Genomic DNA, 23,507 nt, shown 5'->3' with positions numbered 1-23,507 from the left:
TGAAACCTTCTTTTCCATTTCCCTCATCTAAATCTACCACTTACAAGAAAAACACTTGAAGTTAATAGCCATACTGTAGGATAGGCAATGAAAATTCAATTAGCAGTGAATGTGTTGAAGCTACATCTTGACCCAGTTGCATGGAACACCGTAGATGTCTTACGTACCTCTTCTTCCTCTCACCATATATAATTAATACCCATTATACATACAAAAAAAAGACTTCTTCTTTCTTAAGAGAATATCCGTGTAACGAGGCACTCGATTTGGTGAAGAACAGAAGAATCACGTTAAAAACGTCTAAACACAGAAGTTAAATCTCGTTACGTATCTATTCTTCGTCTGGTCGCAATGAGCTGACACGGCGCGATTTTTTAATGACGTCTGCCAACGGCGAACGAACAGTTGCAATACTAATTACCTCTAATACGCGGTTGCGCAAATGGAATGGACGTGATAGCGGAATGAATTCCCGCCTGTTGGTCTGCCGTCGACACCGCTTACGGAGAATTGATATTACGAAAGGGAATTGCCTTTGCAGTTAAGTCACGAGCAATTACCATTAAGCCCGTTCTGAGTAATTACCCTTTTGTTAAGTGAAACATGTGACCCGCGGAACGGCACGATTCCACTGTGGTTTCGTTAAAACGTTAAAATCGTCGACCGGTTCCGGGCTTACAAATGCAAATTTTACGACGCCAGGCGTCGAAGAAGAGTACGCTTCTTGGAAAATTGGTCCCGAACGAGCCACGGTGACGGATCAGCAATAATCAGCAATACCTATTCGAATGTAAATAAGCTTCTAATAGAGTAGAATTATTAGAATCGTCGTAGATTATGCGTGTTTGGCTATTTCGAGGGTCAATTATGCAATTTTGTTTTTCTTTCTAGCAACAGAAGAGTTTCGGTTATTTTTGTCATATTGTATTGTCTGACTGGAATATTAGGATCGTTGGAGGACTTTTTTAATTGCTTCTGCAATGTTCTAATAGCTCTACTTTGTACGAAATATTAATTGTAGGGTAGATGATAAAGGAATTGAAATTTTGTGAACTGTAAAATTGAAGCTCTTACGATTTTGTTATAGACTTTAGTCGCTTCTGTATTGCTTTGTAGATATTAATTACATTTTACACGGTAGAAGGATTACATTTGGAAAAAAGATCATGATTTTCTTATTGTTTAGGAAATTAATCGAATTGTTAGATTTAGCATAGTGCCCAATTTTGTCCACTTCTCTCGCCGTTTTAATCTTCACAGTATAAAACGACGACATTCAAATCATTCACCCATGTATCTCCATCCCCCAACGGAGGTAGTGAATTAAAATTTAAAAGAGGTCCCAGTGAAACTCGCGTTAGAAAGCAATCGAGTGACGCGAATGTTCAAACTCATAATAGAAATCATGCGAACGTTTCCATTTGTCGTTATCGAGGCCTGGTATAGTGCTTCGGGATACAATACCGTGTTAATCAGCGTTATTAAAGGGACGTTTACCCTCGTGACGTTCGCACCATGGGGTGTCCATCGACAACAATGGTGTTCGGTAGCCTTCCCGTCATCCATTTTTTCGAATCTTGATTTCACGCATGTTCCACGTGTTTCCATGTGTTTGCCCCCATCATTTTTATCTCCTTTTTGCTTTTTTTCTTCAACCGAGCCATCGTTCCGAACCGATCGAAAAACGCCTCTGTCGTTGATCTTTCAGGTTCCATCGACAATGACGCGATATTTCTCTCCCCTCTTCTACCTCATTCGTTCCTTTGTGAATCGGATTGACGTCTTCATTGAGCGAATCGTCACGGTCGATCGGTGATCGCGATCGAGTCAGAGATCCACCGTGCAAATTGAACAATCGAATGATCTGATTTTTTTGCAGGTTGGACTGTGCGAGCGCTTCTTCCTTCTCGTTGATCGGCATTGTCTGACTAGTCGAGTGTCACTACTGGTTGCGTTTTATAGAGCGACGAAGTAGAGTAGTGTTTTTTCGAGTCGAGAAAGTACGTATTGTTCTGTTCGTTTCTTGGGCGGTGAAAGATACAAACGAACTTCGTCGAACTGAAATTTTCGTGAATCGAGAAGGTTTTGTGTGGAGCTGGTTTTCTGAAAAAAATACAAAAAACGATGGATAAGATCTAAATTTATTTAGAAAATTGTATTATGAATTTTTGAGTTTTTTTTTGAAGCATTAGTGGATTAATGTCGTATCTTATAACACGTGTCTATTAACTAGCAAGTCTCGCACGGAAAAATATCATTGTACAATTCCGATTCGTTTCTTCATCACCGTGTACTTGCAATTTTTCCAAGCACAAGAAATAACGAAAATATGTATAGGATACATAATCAGTAGATGAGATATCTTTCACTTCTGTTAACGTACAATTGCAGCGTTAAAAAGAATTAGCGAAGATGTAAATAGGACATTTAATTAAATAAAGAGCAGTAGACAGCATTTCGGTTCTATAAACGTGTACTCTCAATTTTCCCAAGTAAAAGAAATAATTACAACACATACACACACACATAGGATATAATAATTAATGTATAAGATATATCTCGCTTCTGTCAACGTACAGTTGCAACATTTAAAAAAAATCAACGAAAATGTAAATAGGACATACGAGTGTGTATCCATAATTAGTTACGTTTCACTTGCGCGTACGTGCATATGCAATTTTTGCAAGAATTAACGAAAGAAGCAATCGTGACGCGAACAAAGTGGTTATCCACATGTAAAATATGCCGCTAATTGCTGGTACGGCAATTAGATACGTTCGTTACGAGGAGTGTCGTTCGTGTATGCAAATGGTGCGACATCTTCAATTCCGTGCACGTTGAAAAATCGTTGCCGATATCCGGTATCGGTGGATGACTGCTCGTGTCGAGCAGCCAACGAATCGTGTAATTAAATAGTAATCGCTCATTACCGTGGCTCCGTCGTTTGTTATATTGGCGTATATGCAGGCGAGTTATACTTACCTATAATGCAACATATTTCTAACCGGTTTCGATGGAATCGAAATTAATATGTGGATAATGAAAGACTAGAAGCGCCATTACTTAAAACCTATAGGAAATTTTTTGAATATTTTACTTAACGAGAATATCATTCTCATTTGCTTGGCTATAACGACGATATTTTATTTTAACAGGAATGCAGAATCGCGGATGATTAATCGCCATAGGAAACTATATAGGCGTGTGTTTTAGAACTCGTAACTCGTTAACCTGTCTCGTTCGGATTGCCAATATTTTACATGTAATAATTTAATCACTCGGAGCTCCGTTCCCTCAACGTATCGTTACATTTGTATGAAAAATATAACTACCGTTGTTTGGAAGCTTATCGAAATAAATTATTTGTTATTGAATTATAATGATAATTGAATTATCGTAGAATTAAATTTCGTAAAGAATTTCCACAGTATTTTACTTGCATGTTAAAAAAAACCTTTGATTTACTACATTTTGTAATATCATCAATATTTTAACGATACTCGACTATCATGATCATATTGGTTTCATAATTCTAAAGTTGAAAGCACATTTAAAAATATACATAGAAATTACAAGATTTAAACAGTCAATTATTCGTTATTAATGAACTTCGATATTCAATGAGATAATCTTTAACACTTGTTACATGCTCAAGATGGTTATTCGTCACGTATTTTTATTTTTTACTAAATAATAAATACTTATACACTTGCAAGAAATATCTCATATTCTTATAGGTTTTCGTATTGCTTTCAATCATGATCAATGTAATCACGAAAGTCGTGTCCAATTACAGTATTCGTAAAATCTCGAAATATTTTATGCAACATGCGATATGGGCATTAAAGTTGTCTATGTGAGTAATCAAATATCTTCAAGAACCGGTGTATACGTATTTGGTTATATATCGGTGGCTGCGATTGTTCGTTCGTGAATTTACATAATTACGGAGGCGGTTGGTTATATATACGACAGCTGATTTGCATACTTAATTCCGTAATTGGCGCTTCTTAATTGTTTAACCAACTGCGTAATTTAGCGAAGAATATTTCGTCAGAGAATGAGTCTTCCGTGACGTTAATGGTCTATGGTGACGCGATTATCCTCGAAAAGATATCCTGTGCTCATCTCGAATCGATCGTATGGCCTCCTTTTTTTTTTTTTTTTTGGTGATACACCGCTTGACGAAGGCTTGTTTGGAAATTATTAAATACGCGATTGTAGAGATTATGTGACGTTTCTTAGAAACACTTCTGTACTGTTATATCCATATAATTTTTTATTCTTGGAATATTTGATACGAGATTAAATCTACGTGTTTATGGATTATGGATGGAAGCTGTCAAACGTTTTACAAGTTTAGAAGATTCCTTCTTTCGTAACACCTTATTATATTCCTTTTTGTGTTATTGGCTGTAGTTATTTTCATTCATTCATCTCTTTTCCTTACTATTTATCTTCATGTAAAACACGTTTGACGATTTAACATCTTTATCCACAATGTGATTTCTTCTTCGATATGCTCTTTTACCGTTTACCGCAGCAACATTGGTCCTCTTATCACCGATAGCAAACATGAAACTTTGTTCCAATTTATATCTTACTATTTCTGCCATCGTCTCAAGGAAATTGTGTACGTAAGAACCTATTTTTCTTTCCGTTTTAACATTGTTACTTTCCAATGTAAAAATCTCCTCTTCATCACGCATTTCCAAACTCCACTTTCGTCTGCGAATCCTAAAACTCGTCCCTCAACGCTTCCTGTACTGTACCAAAAAACGAACTTCATCCCTGCTTTCACTTTTCTTATATTCTTCTCCATTGAAACGTCTCTGGAATGTGTTTTTCACTGCGATCATTCCGCAAGAACACCTACCCATTATTTAACGTTAACATTTCTCCTTCGCGGTATCTCCTCTCCGCAAAACGTCTTGCTCGTTCAACATCGTCTTCAAGGGCTTCAAAATCTTTTGCCATTCCTGGTTGCTCCATTCGTTCACCGTTTCCCTCGACCTACACTTTTCTCCTGTTGCGTCGTTAGCGAATCTCTAGGCGCTTCCTAGACGTCGCCCACGGGCGTCCCAAGCCTCTCCCGGTTCTCTGCAAACAGGAGAAGAGGACGAAGGAAAGGGCGAGGAGCGAAGGTTCTGGAGAACGAGGGCGAAGGGAAACGACGAAGAGAAGCTAGACGGCCTGTAATTACGGGAAGCTTGGCTGTGCGCAGCTGAGCCGCCCAGAGCGACTCGAAATTACTCAAAAATAAGACCAAATCGCGAACGTATCAAATTATAACCCCGATTCCCTACCCCCTCTTTTTATATTTTTCTTTTTTCTCTCTCTCTCTCTCTCTTTTTCGTTTCTTCTTTTGTCGTTTTTTCCCTTTGGTTTCGCTAGAGCTGGCGACCAACGGCGTTTCAAACGTTTCGCCGAGCTACGTGAATCGTCCAAGCAAACGTCGACCCCGACGCTAATGCGTTTTTAATTGTTGCTAACGCGACCGTAAACGGACCCGATGCAAATTCCGCCGCGATACACTCGATAAGGCGGGGTTCTAGTCCGTTTCGTGGCGGATTTGTTAATATGGCTGCAGGTGTAGCGTGCATCTGAGGGTTGAGGAGAGTACGAGATATTCTGGAATAGAGGAATTTGAGTCGGGTAGTTGGAGAAATTTCATAAATTTTCGGTTGGAAAGAGGGCGATGGAGAATTTTTCTTATTCTTTGGCTGGAAGTCTCGATTTTTATATTTACTACGTGCTTCCCCTTTGGATAGTTTATTTGTTTCGAGAATGAATTATCGAGGGATGGAAGATTTTAGTATATAGTTCTTTTAGAATAGTTTCTAGTGTAGTTGTTAAATTTTGTAAATTTTATGGCGCGAAAGGGGACGGGTTTTTGCTTGGAACTTTAAAAGTACGCTCGGACGATGATTGTTATCGTCAATGTTGTAGTCGATACTCGGGATTCTGAATATTCTATTGTCATTATATCGGCTCTTGGCACTGATAATAGCACAACAGAATAAACTTCGAATTCGCTTTTATGGAATAGAAGGCCTGCATTATGTTTCTACTTTTATCACGTAAAACGGTATATTTATAATTCCGCCAGTTTTGCGTCAGAGGGGAAAATTATTATTCATGTATGCCGCTATCAACGTGACCTTAGTTTTACAACACCGGCTCCTCTTTATTTGTTTTGTGACGCCACAAGTGCAAAGTCGTACTGCTTTCACGAATAATGCAGAATACCCTGTGTCGATGTCGTTAAAATGTCTCGCGAAAACTTATTTGTAAATTTTAAAGAATCTCTCTTAGAAAATTTCCATCTTTTCAATTGTGCCACTATCAGTGCCAAGCAACGATATATATGTTGATCCTCTCGAGGATTTCGCGCGTATGATAATGTCGAGAACTCTGAATGTCGACGATAACATCGCTCTTGTGGACTCTCCTTTGGTCGTATTTAATTGCCACTTCATTTAATTTCCGTTTCTTTGAAAATGATAGTATTACGAAAGGTAGAAAATATCTATCCTTGAAAGGTATTGTTTGCGAGTTTTATGAGCCGAGCTAAAAGAAGGCACGACGATATGTAGAAAGTTCGTAGAATAACCGTGTTTCGGCTATAGACTCTTCTATCTATTTAAATGAATAAACATCTGCGTAAAAAACTTTCTACTCTGTAATTGAATCGTAAGCTGACGATCAAAGATACTTGACTATCGCTATCAGATAGAATCACGTAGATCCGTCGTAAATAGCGACTATCGAAGGAGGTTAAACCATAATTTTCTTATAACTCTGCGATACCAAGAAACTATGCATTGTGAATGTCATCATTATGTAGTTAACTACATATAGTACATTGACTATGTACATATGTTTATAACATATACTACATATATATTAGCATTGTTTATGAGTCAGCGGCCGTTTAATATTAAACGAGATTAAACCGAGTATTGTATTCGATATAAATAATTACAAATTAGGATTGACACTTATTAACCGTTTATATACAAGGCCAATTATTAGTTATGGAAAAATAGTCTGTGTTTCTAGTCTCAAATTTCGTGCGACTTTGTGCGCATCAATCTCTAAATATTAAAATATTTCTCATTTTTGTCACTTAATTTCTGATTTACTATTTTCTTATTGTTTAGATTCGATAGGTAATTTTTATTGTTTCTGTATCTCAAACCTTCGAAATATACTCACTGAGAAGTGGTGGTATATCAAACATCTGTGATGTGTATCGCTCTTCATACGACAGTATCGCTACATTGTCACTGAGAATAAAGTAAATCGTTTTAGCGATATCATCAACTTCATTTAGTTAAAATACGAAGGGAAGGCTTATTTTCAAAATTAAACGAATCTATAGAAATATGAATTCGAACGAAGAAGAGTAGGGGACTAAAATCGCAAAAACATTTTCTACGTCCGATAAATTATAAATTACATTGCCTCAATGCTCTGATCATAACTCGATTCTAAGAAAACATGTTCAAAATTATCAAATATCTCACACGTTCTATATATATAATACTCGAATAACTTCATTAATTGAAATTAATAGGAAATCGATTTACGTCGTATATATTTAGACGTCATATGGTTGGTTAACGATCTGACGATCGAGAAAGTAATTAGTTTTTATCAAGTTTCGATCGTCTTCTTCTCTTTCAATTAATCGTCGATTAATCATCGAATGGTTAGGAGAAGTTGTCCGTTCGCATCGACAGAAGGTGACGTTTCTGGAAAATAGAGTCACGACCAAGGTATTAACGTTTCTATCCATCCGTGCAACAACTTTTCACGCAATAACGACGTTAATGATCAGTCAGATGTTATCGAATAATAACTGCAATTATTAATAGATTATCGAATCGCGACTCGCGTGGATTTCGAATTAATCGACGCGTTTAATGCGACGGGGCCTTCGTGCTCGTTGTTGCCTGGTTGTATCGCCTCTTACCAAGGAATAATTAATGAGCTGGTAATAGTGGTCTTAAGTATACCGGGAACATTTTTCATCGTTCCTCGCGATTCTTGAAACTTTAAAATGGATAAAAGCATCGAACAGCGTAGAATCGTAATTTCATGGAAGGAAGGGTATCTATTATCTTGCAACTGGCGTCTGAATAAAATTTCAAAGAATTAAAAATTCAACATCTAAAACACTAAACATCGATCATATGAAAGCTACATATTTATGGATTTATTTTCCTCTACTCACATTTCATTTGTCTATCGCGTTTCATTCCTATTAATCGCTGTATCAACGTTAGATTTTACATCGAAGGGAATTTCGAGAAAACAATCGAGTAACATTTTCACTTAAGCGCTAGTTTCCAGACTTTGGACTTTTATACTTTGAATGAACGTCAATGTTGAACGTTGAGCGTTAGAGTAAACATAACATTATTTCAATTGTCATGAGAAAGAACGAGGGAAGAATTTCGAAGTAGCAAACCCAGTTACTTCCCACAAAAATACGATATAAAGTAAAAAGAAAAGAATAAGGGGAAATTAATGTAAATTGATAAAAAGACGTAGAATCTCGAGGACAAGAGGAAATATCACTGATTTCAGTAATTGATTGAAATAATTGATGGTAGTAATCGCGACACGTGTTCAGCCGCTATTCACAGGAACAAAAGGAAGCTAAGAGCTAATTCAGTTCACGGGCTGCCGATCGATCGAACGAGGAGTCGCATTGCCATGCAAACGCATGAAATGTTAACTGGGTCTTTAAGTCGCACGCATGGTGCGCGTTTCTCGATCGAGAAGGTCGAGGTAGAAAAGAGACCGCTTTAATGGCCACATCACGTATGCACGCGCTGGCTTAAATAAGACGCGTTTTCCACGTGCTTCGTACGTTCCTTACGATCTCAGGTCTAAACGCATATCCTTGATAGATCTTGCCTTGGCCGCTTGTAAACAATGCCACCATGATCATGTAGCATGATCAAACAACGATTGTCAGTCATCGACAGGTTCTCGATGATCGATCGTGCGCTTTGAAAGTTATAGCACACTTTATACTTATTTTCTCCTTTTTTAATCGTTTATTTACCTATTTGCACGTAATGCGTTGAAAGATTTAATTCTTTATATTCTGTCGGATTTATCGTACAAAATGCTGCGTTGGTAATGTGAAAATTTTCTTTCATCGTTTTAAATTTGTAAATTATTTATGCTCCGTTTCTTTCTTCGTATAAAGCTCTAGATTCGATTCTAGACGTTGGCGAATTTCGAGAAATCCATACTATATCGAAATCTACATTAAATCGCATTTAGAAATAACGAGGAGTTTTGCGTTCACTGAAGTGTGATGTTTAATCTGTTTGAATTATACACCGATGCTAGTTTTATCCGGATGATTCACGTAGATATCCTTTGATCTTAAATATTAAATACACTGATCGTTCCTCTGCATTTATTTACTCTTTTAACGATTGCTAGGTATTACTTGAATTGATATTGGATTTCCCTGCAAGCGCATAATCTTCCACACGAATTTCTAATAATTCAATTTGAATTATTATCGAACACGCGAAAACTTGCTCTTTCTACGTTTTCCAAATAGAAATTATTACTTTCAAAAAGTTTTCCTCTACAATCGTATTCAACTTAATGATTTGATTAATTTATCGCATAATAAAGATTTCTACAATATTAAAGGTCGAAAGTTAAGTCACCATATTATAATCGAATCGTACGACGATATTAATCACGGTTACATAATCGAGAATGGAAGCTGGCGAAACGAAAAGGGATAAAAAGAGCGAAATCGAATTCGATCGAGGTCGGAAAGTAGCTCGGGATAGCTGGGACCCGCTGGTCGAGAGAATCGAGCGATTTATCGTCCCGAGCTTTCCCGGCAAAGTATCCCCGGCCGACTTCCGGCAGACGTAGGTATCGGTCGATCGACATGACTCTTTCGAGGTGGAATACTCAATTACCGAGCGAGCGGACTTCTAGGTAGCCAGCGGCTCGTGCAGTTCGTGTCCGTTTTTCTCGTTTTTCCTCTTTTCATTTTCTTTTTCTTCTTTCCTTTCCTCCCCACCCTCATTGTTCACTGACTCTTTATGAGCGAATGAAGCTTGCGTGTCGTTCGTTCGTGACGACGTGTGGACAACGTCAATGATGAGCGTCGTTTAAAAATTAATTGCCGCCTAATGAATTTTCCCTGAATCGCGTTATCTAATGTAATACAACATTTTCTTTCGTTACGTCAAAAATTTCTTTGCTCTTGCAAGTTTTCTATTCCTTGTGCTTTGTATTTTCATTAGGTTCCTGGTGTTTCGTTCTCTGTTTTTCGTTACGTTCAATCTTTTTACCTTTCATTTTCCGACTTTTTGAATTTTATGAATAGAAGTAGAATTTCTAAGGTACCTGGACAGTTAAGTACATGGAATGGAAATTGTAGTGGGGGTATCTTCGAAAAATGGGAATTTTGTTCAAGTTAGAAGAATCCAAGTTAGAAGTAAGAGCTTGAGTAAAGTAATAGCGTGCTTAATGTAAGTAGCAGAAGTTAATATACAGTCTGTACGCAATTCAATCTTCCACGAGAGAACTGGATCGTTTATCTTCGAGCCAAATTTTTTTTTACTGACCTAGGCTTTCAAATCATCTGAGAAAGTTGTAGAATATTTATCAATGTCTCCGCCGCGGTGTATAATTGACGAAATTTTTTCCAATAAAAATTGAGTAGAGAGAGATCCGAGTAATTTAAAGTTAACTAGTATCAATTTCTCCTTTAAAAAAGGAAGGAAAAGGGAATTCCAGTTAAACGTCGAATCGCGACACTGACTAATTCATGGGTTTCTTGCGCGTATTCCAGGCCCCGATATACCAGGCTTTCTTCTACAGCCATTCAGGAAGCCGAAGAGAATAAGGACGGCCTTCAGCCCCAGTCAGTTGCTCAAGCTGGAGCACGCGTTCGAGAAAAATCACTACGTCGTCGGTGCGGAGAGGAAGCAGCTGGCGCAGGCGCTCTCGTTGACGGAAACGCAGGTAACATCCTCCGCCTATTCCATAGAATCAACCCTTTGCGCTCCATATTTTTGTCGCACAGTGTTAGTATTGATCTTATATTAAATCGATAGTAATTCGAAGCATTACGTAGAACCTCGTAGACCGCAAATGTTTACGCACTTATGGGAAATCTCGAAGTACGTAGAAAATGCACAACGATTGCAAGTGTATATAAAATATTCAAAGTAAAATATCCGATTCTTCGCTGCAGCCTTTCTTAAACCTTTCCTATTCGTCCCACCCTATTTCGGGAAAGCTTTGCGCGTGTCACTTCCCGCGACCCGTGCGATCCGTAGCGCGAAAGTAAAATTGATAAATTACTTTAAACCGAGATAATTAAAACGTTTATTCGAAACCGTGTTTACAATATTTGAAGTGAAAGGCAGTTAAAGTCGCTAAAAGCTATATCTTGTGAAAACTCACCTAACTACGCTTTTATATTATGTTTTTATAATGATATTATGATGATTTCAATTGCAAACAAAGTCGGCAATTGAACAAATGTTTGGGGATCTTGCCAAAAGAAAGACTCTTCTCGTCGGCTACTAAATAGAACGTTACACGCGACCCCAGTTACGTAAAAAGGTGTATAACATAAATATACAAACGTATACGTTGATCGTAATAATAAAATAATAATAAAAGACGTAATAAATCGAAGAAGTTTAATTTTAATTATAATTTTAGTTGTAATTTTTAACGATTCTCTGTTATTTAATTAATCCGAAACATATTGGCGAGATAAGTGTGCTTGTTCATTTTTGCGTAAAGAATTAAATCTTGGCTGCATGTTTGATATAACAGAATACGTTCAACGTTTTTTTTTAAATTAATCGGTACTTTGATATTTTACAATGGGCGATGATGGAGACGTTGTGTTGTAATAAATGTGTAGGATAAAATGTTGTTACAAGTGTGTTTAAAGTAATTTTACAAATGGTAATCCTAATTCTAAGCAAATACTTAAACGATTTTTTAAAAAGCTTGTGTTCTATATCTATGTCGTGTAGTAGCGCGGTGAATTATTTATAATCTTTGCATGACAGATGATCGACAGTTTTCGTTTCACTGACGTATAGCAGCTGGAAAAATGTTCACCTACTCACAATCCTGTTACCATAGTACTTTCGAATGAAGTATTGAAGTTTTTCTCGTTCGCAAATATAGGAATTTGCATAAATATTTGTACAGTAATAACGATCTGTTAAATTGAATATAAATTCTGGAGAACAAAAATTTATAACTATTTTATCGTCATATATTGTTTATAACTTCGATAACGATTTCAATCCTTAGCTTACGTTAGGTGAATTCTAAGGAAGAAGTGGCACTCGTCTCGATATAAATCTTTCCAAATTCATTAAAAAAATTAGAATTCTGTCATAAAAGAAGAGAAAATCGAAATTTGATGGATTTCGCGCAATTTCACGGAGCCTGGCTGCGATCAGATCGAATGTCGTGCAATTAAATATCGGTAATTAGTAAGTTAAAGGGGTAGGAATAGAAGACGAGGTGATGGGCATCTCGCCGCTGGAGAACAATTATTTCCGTCAAAACGGTTTACAGAAAACGGAGAAAAAAATGAAAACTCGCGTCAGGTAAAGGATCTGCTAGGCACGGTCGAACCGAGCGTCGTGGCTAATTACCCGGCAATTAGAACCGTAATTACAACGCGGTCGGATGCAAGGGCGCGAAGCAGTTCAGCCGGCATCAAATTACTCCGTTTAACGAGAACGGCTATTCAATTATCGGGAACGTGGACAAAATTCCGCGGCTATCTCACGCACTGCATCTAAAGCCGCGTGCACAATGTCACTGAATTTCTTCAATTTCCATCTTTGTATTATGCTCCAAGTCTTTTAAGGTTCATCCGTGTCTCGATTCCATTATTCCAACAATTCCATTATTCTTCGACTATTTTGATAACTGAGTGGGAAATTAAGCGCATGTTTGTGCGAGTTTTAATAGCAAAATTTGAAATTTTGTGCAGAGTATCGCGGAAAAATGTAAAGATTCCCCTTTCGCGTTCTGACACCATAGTGAAGGATTTTTTCAACAATCATGTCAGTCGTTGATTAATTCGATAAAGTGGTAGATTAAAGGGAGGCACATGTGAAGTTTAACGTCAGGAATCAAAGGAAAATGACTATGACGCAATTTGTAGGTTTTCCTTGAAAATAATTCTATATGGTTCGTCGATTAATCCGATACGGTACCAAATTTGGTAGAGGGATTTAACATCTAGCCTAATCTAAATAAGATTTTACCTTAACGCTAACCCAAAATGCATCGCTCTAAACTCAGTCCTTCAACACAAAAACTTTTCATCTATAATATCGCAGAAGCGTTCGAGGCGTAATCTGCCTTAACAAGGGCCCATAAATCTTAAGTTCCCGTTTCCACCATCTTTCGATCCTATCTTGCCACCTAACCTCCTCTCTACTTAAATCAATCTTCACCTTGCAACCTACTATAGAAACTTCATACAGCAACGAAACCGATCTGACACCGGTTTCCGAGACTAGTTTCACAAATCAGCGTTCATCACACCCCATAATTCCCAAAGTATCTCTACATCTACCTCCGGAGCAGGCCTTAAGCCAGTTTTCATGGATGCAGAGGAACGCGCAGTGGCCTTTATTCGTTCCCTTAATGGTCGAAACGTACGAAAAAGTAGGGGCAGGAGCGAGTAACGAGAGGTTTCATATGCTAATAGCCGATCGAGGGGTGGCGAATTTTAGGGTGGTGCGTGCTGTGCTTCTGTTTTTCTGTGTGCATGCACAAGCTCGTGTAAAGTGGTGCGTGTTGCTGCACGATCCAGATGCATTACGTGCATATATCACGGACAGGCGTCGCGTTACGTATTCCATGGGCGTAACACGGTTCAAAAAAGGGAGAGGGCAAGCGTAAAGGGGAGCGTAGCGGGGTGGTATTGTGAATTTAAGCCGGGAGAATGGAGGAGAGCGACTCGACGCCATCTTGGTGTCACGGTGGAAACAGGCTTTCGCTCTTCCGCGTCCTCGACTTTGGCCCCTTGTTTCCTCCGCGCCCACAATTTTCCGCTAATGGGAAATAGAAACTTTCTCGCGGGGAAAATTTGTGGCTTCTCGCGATTAAAGATTATATCGGGTTTGGGCGATGTAGATTTTCAGCGGATCGAGGTGTAGTATAACCTTAAATGGTATCTGACCTGTAGAAATTTTCATCTTCCACAATTTGCAATATATAAATGCACAAGATTTTGGACTGGGATTAAATCGAGTTAGCTAGAGGGCTTGTTTTACTTTTAGAAATTCCAATTTCTCGCGAATTGTACAGGCGTCCAGAATTTGACATAGATTTTAGAATCGAATGAAATTAGGCCAAATTCTGTTTTATTTGTAGAAATTTGAATCTTCCGCGGTTATATAAATCTACGAAACTGTATAAAACTGTGGAGTTCGATCTGTAGAAGTTTTTTTTTTTAACGACTTTGGAACTTTTTCTCTTCGACGAAAGTTTCAAGGAATTTCGATGAATACGTAGGTTTCAGGATGACAGATTTGGGATTGAAATTGGACCGTGTTCGTTGTTGCTTGTCCCATAAAAATTTTCTAGCATCTACAAGATACGTAGGATTTTGTGAGATAAAAATTTCTGGGAGCGTAATTACGCAAAGCAGGGGCGAGGAAGAATGATCGCGTCGTTAAGGTTATGTTTGAGATGCAATTAACGTGGAACGGTACAAGTTCAAGTGGCACTTAGTGACCCTCTAAACACCGCACATAGATGGTTGCGTGTTGCGCGTTTTACAAGCCTGTGCTTAACTCGTGCTCGTTAATTAAACTTATTAAGCGAACTCGCTATTTATGCAAGATAACTAAAGCAAACATTTGAGTCAGTTTATTAGTCATTACGGCCGAGCGAATGAACTTTTCAAGGGGAAAAAATTTCGATAATTTTCGATCGAACCTCTGGTAATTTCTTTCTTAGAAAATTTACTTTATTATTTTAATTTAAGATACGAGAAACAATTGATGGTAATTGATGTGTATTTTGCATAATGCTTATTCACAACACAGTGTCGGACGTTAATCACTGGTTGTACTTCATTATCTGATTCATCGAAGAGGAAAATAATAAAACTGGCAATCAGATAGAAAAATCAGATTGTAGGATTACAAACGCTACTTAAGAGCAAATCTGTTATTCAAGTCGGAGGTATACATATACTTATACCGTTCTAGACAATCTCCTATTTTTCTTTGAACGAAAGGAACGAAAATATCAGAGGTTGATTAAATTCTTCGTTATAATACCTTTTCCTTTTTCATATTTCTTTGAAATCAAAAAACGTACTGGATTATTCCCCGTTTATATAAATAGCTTTATATTATGAAGTATCACGTGTGCTTTTTTTCGAATATTTCTGTCACATTACGCTAATGTACAGAATATTGCAAACTATCATTGATACTCGAAAAATCATTCCTTCGTAGCAATATCGTCGTTTATTGCGAAAGTTTTCGCATTCTACAAACTTTTAGTAAAACTTGTTTCAATCTTACTCGATTCGCTTCGAATATTATGCAAACCTATTCACAGATTTAAATCTACAGTCTAAAATAACACGATCCAAATTATAGGAAATAATAAAAGATGCAGTCTGAATTAAGAAGAAAAAAAATTGATAGTTAAACAAGACAGGCGTACAACGACTATACAAATTCACCAAAGGCGAATCGCGTGTATACTCGCATAAGCGCGCCAAACCGCTTGTTCTCGCTTGTTAACATTCATAAAGCGGAGCATGAGTTACACGCGACCCTGTGGCCCTCATTAGGTCCCTAATTACGTGCGATTAGCCTCGTAATTATCCAACGAATATCTTACGCGCAATTCGACTTAAATCGCAATCTCGTTTGGCACGAAGAGAAAATTTTCCTTTAAATTTAGATGTACGACAGTTTCCATGGCTGGTGGATAATTGACAGACGTAATCGCTATTTGTGAACCACCGATGGTGTTTGATTTAGCAGTCACGTCTGAAAATTTCTCGATTCCTGATTATTTTATCCGTTTCAAGAGAGGGAGCGAGAGAGAGTAAATGCGGAAACGTTTGATAAAATGTATGGTTAGGTGCGTGGTGCCATTTTACGGGCAAGTCTTTGCCGTTTGAAACTTTAGTCTCTAATGAGTTAACGATTAAGAGCTTGATTTAGTGGTCTTTAGCGATTGCGTGATGACGGCATGATTTTAGTGACTAATGGGTAGATTGCCGAGCGATGTTAAAGAAACTCAATTTAAATAGAGATTTTTAAATTACAGATAAAATAGCGATACAGCTATAAGCTTGTAAATCTTATACAGTAGCGTTATGAAACATAAATATATACGCTGACCTCTATCTTAAGTTAGAAAAGAGATCAATGCAATTTCCCATGATCAATGACTCCGGGGGTCAATATGTCGCACTCACAGAATACAGTAAAAAGATGTTGAATTACGTTTCAATAAACGTGGCTATATCATTCTGCTTTTATGATTTTATAGAAACTATAGAATGAAAAAGAAGACCCGTAATTCGAATTTATCATACGTAGCAGGGGATTAACTATCTGAAATTTGTTATCTGAGAGCAATCAACGTTACTTTCCTATCGAAGTTAGAATCTTTTGAAAATTGAATATCCTTTTTTGTCGATCTCCTATCACGTAAAATCCGAACTGTTTTTCTAATCTTCCAACAACAAACTTTCACCGCACGTATCTTTCAATAAATTCAAACGGTCGTACTATAAATCATCGATAAATATCACAGAACGTCGTCCCGACAATTACTGTTAAAATCCAAAATTAAAGACGCGGTGATGAAAAGATAAGCTCGATGGCTTCTAATTACCAAGGTGCCTCCTCCACACGATTCTTTAATTAAAATATGTCCGAGGTTCTCAGTGGGAACGTCCAGACGTGTTGTTCAGGACTACTGTTGATGATTTTACAACGTTGATCTGTTATTATAATAAAGTTATGGTCACGCTAATAACTATCCCTATGACCATATTTTGCGAGATTGTTATCGTTAACGTTGTTAAACTTTCATTAAGTTAGCTGCATGTTAATAGGTAAGGATTTGTTAACAAGCGTCGAGAGACGGATAAAAGGCAATTAGTAAACGTTAATGAGGCCAGTAACAGTGGCTTTTCCACCGTTGATACAAGACGCTACGTTTCGGCGATTTTACTTTCCGCCGTTGCGAAATTTGAATGAGAATTTATTATTTCTTCGCAGTTTCATAACATGTATTTTCTTTTTTTTTTTTTTTTTTACATCGGGGACTTTTTTAACTATTTTGCATTCTAAGCGTTATGGAAGGAGAGATAGTTAATTGCTTCGTGTTATCTCGATCATCGTTAAATTCTTGTTAAACGGTTACCAATAGTTCAGACAAAGTTAACGATCAATAGATTCGAAGTTAACGAAGCCAGTAACTTCCCTGACTTAATTGATTCTTATTATTTCCGTTATGATCCTTAGCATTACCCATTTGACCAGGGGATTTTCATTCTATTTTCACAATTTCCCCAACTATGTTATTAACTATATTACTAGCCAAACCATATTATAACCAATTAGCCAGGGACGTTACATTAGCGCAACGTTTCATTTGTGATTTTCCCTCAGTCAATTCGTATCACGGAATCTCATCCAATTGAATTGAATTCACGTTGTGATTGTACAAGACAATTCCACGAATTTGCTCAACATCTTTCCCCTAACTGTTTCTTCTTCTACCTAAACGCTAGATGTAATTTTATAATAGCCGAAGAAAATGAACTACGAGTAGTTATACGACCATCTGTGTTCGAATCATAAAAATCAGTTTATTTAATGGACCTCTGCAGCGTATATTGTACCGAACGATAACTTAGATTATTTGCATCTCTTAATAACGTTTCGTCCATGCAACTTTTATCATTTTACTCGGTGGCCTTCAATTAATTAAGAGACACTAAAGGAGGTAGCTGCTTAATATCGTTAAACCTATCGCTTCAACGTGCAGAAATATTTGAGAAAAAAGTGTAGCAATATTTTGTTGACCCCCTGTAATATCAAAAAAGGATGGAAGCAAAGCGAAGGCAATTTTCTCTCGTATTTCGTGCTTCGTTTTTACGTGGGCTAGACCGCTAGGCAAGCCTGATTCCGGCCCGTCCAATTATCCTCGCTTAGTAATTCTGTTTTTGCACGGCGAAATATGAAACTGAGGCCCTTCTTCTCTTCTTTGTTATCGCTGCAGTTGAAATCGCGAACGATGTAAGAAAAAGAAACGAAAAAAAAAGAACAGAAGAAGGAGAAAGAAAGAACTAATTGTTAGGCCTGGCGAGATCATGCATGCGGAAAAGGTTCGTCCTGGGGGATGCAAATGCGTCGGTTACTGGATCGCTCGGTTTTATTGCCGCTGACGAGCTTTCACGTCGCAATTAGCGCGCCGACGCTCCGGTTAAGCAATTAAAGACGAACGAGTACGTTTGTGTAGATGGCGCGTGAACCTGAAGAAACGAATTGATGAAGAGATAGCGAGCAGCATCGAGCAGGTGAATATGTTGCCGTTCTTGTTTCAACTGTTCCGTGCCCATGTTTGGCTCGTGTCATTCATCGGTTGTGAAATTCGTCGCGTTTCGTGTTGATGCGTGCGATCGAGAAATTGGCTAATAAAATTCTTAATTAAGCGATTTTTTTTTTTAATTAGACCAACTCCTGCAGATTGAATCCGCTTACGATCGGCGATGAAAATAAGCGTATAGCTAATGAAAATAAGTATCGATAAAGTTTCGTTAAATATATCATTTGTTTTTGCAGAAAAATGTAAATAATAATTTAAAGTTCTTTGTTAAATGATGTATGTAGTATAAGGGTCGGTAAAAGTAAAGTAAAAGTAAACTTCATTGATATACGACTGTATCTGAATGTAAACTATTATGTATATGAAATCTAATTATACGAATTGTTTGTCTCTTGACGACTTCATGTAAGTGGAGTTCTACTATATATCATCTGTTGCAAATGGGTTAATTGGCGAGGATGTAATTATGCAGAGGTGTGTGGAAGATATGATGGAAGAGTTGGAAAGTTGTCAGGATGATTAAAGGTGTGTTGCCTTAAGGTGGGGATTCTGTAGATTTTTTATCCATTGACAAGTATGCATTGTAATTATCTGCAGGCAGAAGACGAGATGAAACTATTAGAACGTTGCCAAAGGGATGGAAGAAGAGATCTTGCCACAGAGATGTTTTATATTCAAGGATGTGATCGTGGAAAAACGAGGGTGCAAAAAATGTTAGAGCAGCGTCTGGGACTAAGTTTGCGTTGAAAATTTGGTTCCAAGATTCTTTAGCCGTCGTTGGATTTTTTCCATAAACGATCGACGATCTTTTCTGTGATATCTCCTTTCGTTCTCCAAGTTTGTTGAATGGAAATCATATTCCACGTATATGTACGATAAATTAATGAGAGTAACAACCCTCTAAGGAATAATTTTCTTGATTATAGGCTTCCTAATAATTAAGACGGAACGTATATTTTGTTACGTTATATAAAATCGACATGAAACATTTCTCCAAAATCAATACCAATCAATCGTCCAAAGTATAAAGAACTATTTAACAAACTATAAAGAAAGGACGGAATCACGAACATGTGCTTCAACTATGGAAAAAGCGTTGGAGGGATAGTCGCAGGATTAATGACGCGAATCATTTTCCATCGGAGCTTTTAAAATTGATACCACGCTGACGACTTTAATTGATTACGAGGCCGCCGGAAGACGATTAATCTCCAACCCTTCTCCGGATTTCGATCAACGTTTCGCATCGATGATTAATGCCAATATCGCTACAATGTTGATGACTCGGGGCTGTAAACTCGATGTGCGTATACATGTTGCCACGTGTGTCTGTGTGTGTGTCGTTAGAAACGATCCACCGAGCAACAGCGTTAACTTTCTCTAATAAATCCACGACAACGACACACGTCGAATAAACATCGTAGCGCGAAGACGATTCTTACGAAGCGAAGATAAAGCATGGAAGAAGAGGAGATGCGTGTGATCAATTATTCGCCATAACGTAATGATGTTTCATCGAATTTTTGAAGACGAAGAAATGCGAATTATTCGCCGTACCGTTTAATCGGTAGCTTATGTTTATGATAGAAGTGTATCCAAGTGAATATACTTTCACAGAGTATTCTGCGATAGTTGCTGGAAGTTCGTAGACTATTTGGTCTCATTTGAAACGTGAAATTGATATCGTTTCGAAAGTTGATTTATAGAGCAGGCGAATCGTTCAAAATGACTTTTCTATAGAACGTTCTATGTACCGATTGATCGAACGAAGATTTCGCTGTCGGAAGAAATTGAAAATTCACAAGCTTAAACAAACGAATACAAACTCTTACATTAACGAACATCTTAGAATGATCCAACTAACTCGAGAAGCGACTATCGTTTGCTTCGATATTTCGTTCCATATAATCTAACTTTGTTCAACTCAATCGATAGCTCTGTTGAAAAACTTTCAGACAGCCAAGCTCCACGTTCCAGCAGAAAGTTTACGATACAAATTGCGAATGTAACGTGCGAATTGCAATGTAACCATTCTCGTATAATCCAATCTTAGTTTATAATCCAAACACAGTTTCGTCGAAGAAAACTTGGAGAAGGGCGAGTTCCAAATTTCAGCGGAAACTTTACGATGCAAATTGTACCGTGCGAATTGCGATGTGACTATTCCTGTAACGTTGCATTAATCGCAATGTAAACCAAGCATTGAGTCGAGCATCATTCGCTTGGATACCACGCGACTCGGATGTTTCGTACCAATCATCGTGACTCTCGCATCTCGGGCTTACGATCTCGAGTCATTAAACCGTCGGTACACGGGCAATAAGATCTGCAAGTCCATGCATCAGAGCGGACGATCTTACCGTAGAGGAACGATCGGTATCGCCGTGTGCTCGTAAACCTCGAAACCAGCTCGAGAGACGGAAGATCGAACCTGGCCCGATAATTAACAGCGCAAAACCAATCGAGATCGGCCGCTTGTTTGCAAACCAGAAGATGGACCGTTGCTTTACAAAGTTGCATTAACGAGCATAGGGAAAAACTAACAAGAGAACGCCCCAATGGATTTGTATCTTGGTCACTGAAGAATTATCGATGTCTCGACGTAAGAACTCAAACAGCATTAAGCACGATTGTCCGTGATTAATAGCGGCGTGCGGGCAAGAGATGAAGTATGAGACAGATTATTAGCGGACGAAGAAGAAACGATCGACGAGAGAAACAAAACCGCGGAAAGTTGCAAAAGGAAGAACAACCGAACACGTCAGCGGTTAACACCTACAATTAGCGAGGCAAAGAGATCAACAGCTGGTAACGTGTTAATAAATCATCGAGCGGATCGTCGTCTCGAAAGAATAAAAGTAATAAGTAATTGCGGAAATAAAAACATTTTGAACGAGAGACGAGTGAGATTTCAAACAACAGATTGAAAGAGAAAGTTCAAAATGTTGATCTCCGATCATTACGCGCAGCATGAAATCGTTACGGATTGATTGTGAATATTTCTGTAGATTGATATTTTCGCGACCACGAGCGAAGAAATGAAAACCAAGTAGAGGTTTCTGTTTTAGCTACTAAATATTAAACACTTTGCTTTTTGCACTTTTGCACTTTCAAATTCTTTTTCTGCAGATATACAAACATTTTTTTAGTTATAACTAGCGAGGAAAAAATCTAACATTCCTAATGGGTTAATAAATCATAATATTGTCCTCATAAAAATGGAAAGCAGTAAGTAAGAGCAGAAATAAGAATCTTCGAATAAGAGAAGACTCTAACGACGCTGACACTCCAAACGAAAGACTGAGAGAGGGAGTCTTTTGCTATTATTTTAAGCACGAAATTGCTGCGTTTTTCATAGCTGATTGTAAGTAGGTGCTTATTAGCAGTTATAATTAACGAGACATTTGGTTGGTAAGCAGAAAAGAAGGTCAGCAGTAAATCAGACATTTGTCGTCGCGGTCGTTCTTGCATATAGGTACCTGTCTAGAGCTTACAAAGTAATCGGTCGAGTATGGTTAACACCGGTTTAAGCCGGGTCCGTAAATCATCCAGTTAATTGCCGCTTATCAGCGTAACGACAGAAACGTCTTTTCGCGGCTGTAGGAAGGCCAAGGGAGGCGGAGTACACGAAGGACAATGAAAGGAGTCTGTGGATGGTACAGCGTTGGCCAAACGTTCCTCTAGATCGAATTTATTCCATGTCTCTTATTTGTTATTTGAAATTTTTAAACAGGAGAGACGGGTTAATATACTGTATAAAATATTGGTTCCGTTCGAGACGCTAATAGTTTGTTTCCATCGGCTCTTATTGATCTTCATCGATAAAACGAAATTGGTTTGTCAGAAAGAAGTATTCTTTGAGGAGTACACAGATGTATGTAGTGTCATAAAAGATGGGCTATTATAGTTTTGAATAAAATTATAATGGATAAGTAATGGTTCGCATTTTACGTGAGGAATAAGAGATTGATATCGATTAGGCATTGAAAGAACGAATTGGAATTAAATAACGTATAAACGATCACGTAAAAGTAATAAGAATATTAATAAGTAATAAGTAATTCCAGGGGATGAATACAAAGTTTCCATTCGAAAGAGGTAAAAAATAATTACGTACTTTGAATAAGGATGTAACGGTTAAACGAGTTTCTTTTCGATGGAGAATACTCGAACGAAGAATCGAAATGGACTAACGAGTTAAAGAATTAAAAAGTAAAAATCCCATAACCAATCAACGGATAACGAATAAACGAGTAGAAGATCGAAATTGAATAACAGCTAAACGAATAACGAATAAAATGTTAAGAAATAAAAATTTATTTAAATAACGTTCAATTCTGAGAAATACGTTTTTGTTGTGGGTGCGCCCTAACGAACGAGAGCGCCGCCACGGGGCCTGTTGCGCCTGCGCAGTGCATCGAAATCGTCTCGCGGGCAAAATAAACGCGGCACGGCCATATATTCTCGACGCGAAATACGCGGTGATATTTACTGCAACGTTATTAGCATGCTGGACTGTATATTACCGCGTAATTTGCATCGGGTTTCAGTTGGCCGGGTACGCGGCCCCGCGTCGTTAACAACCTTATAATCTCGCGCGCACACCATCGCATCCCCGTTCTCTCCGTTTTTTCGTCGCTTCGCCTTAACCCGGCGTAATGCCGGGTCCGCATGGACGCGAGAACATTGTCGGGTGGTCGCTGCAGGCGTTTTTCGTCGTCATACTCTACACGTTCATCGCGAAGGGGTTCCAGATCCGTTGCCAACACCTCGGGCCACGACTCTCAATGTCTAATCAAATTCGGTTGTTGTTGAACAGTGGTGCAAATTGGAGATGATAACAGGTTACTCGTTTCAGGGTT

The 23,507-nt window shown here is 38.0% G+C and overlaps 1 protein-coding gene across 1 annotated transcript in view; it reads left to right on the top strand.

Annotated features, from left to right (window-relative positions):
• Positions 1 to 23,507, top strand: part of LOC132911902 (homeotic protein empty spiracles-like) — a 54,002-nt gene that overhangs the window by 13,990 nt on the left and 16,505 nt on the right. Inside the window, exon 2 of the mRNA XM_060968929.1 lies at positions 10,850 to 11,022. Coding sequence (XP_060824912.1) covers positions 10,850 to 11,022 — 173 coding nt within the window. The remainder of the gene's footprint in view (positions 1 to 10,849; positions 11,023 to 23,507) is intronic.

This window comes from Bombus pascuorum, chromosome 11 (assembly GCF_905332965.1).
Source record: "Bombus pascuorum chromosome 11, iyBomPasc1.1, whole genome shotgun sequence".
In the NCBI taxonomy this organism is placed as follows: domain Eukaryota; kingdom Metazoa; phylum Arthropoda; class Insecta; order Hymenoptera; family Apidae; genus Bombus; species Bombus pascuorum.
The sequence above is the reverse complement of the archived record's forward strand: the minus strand, read 5'-3'. Positions and strand labels throughout refer to the sequence as shown.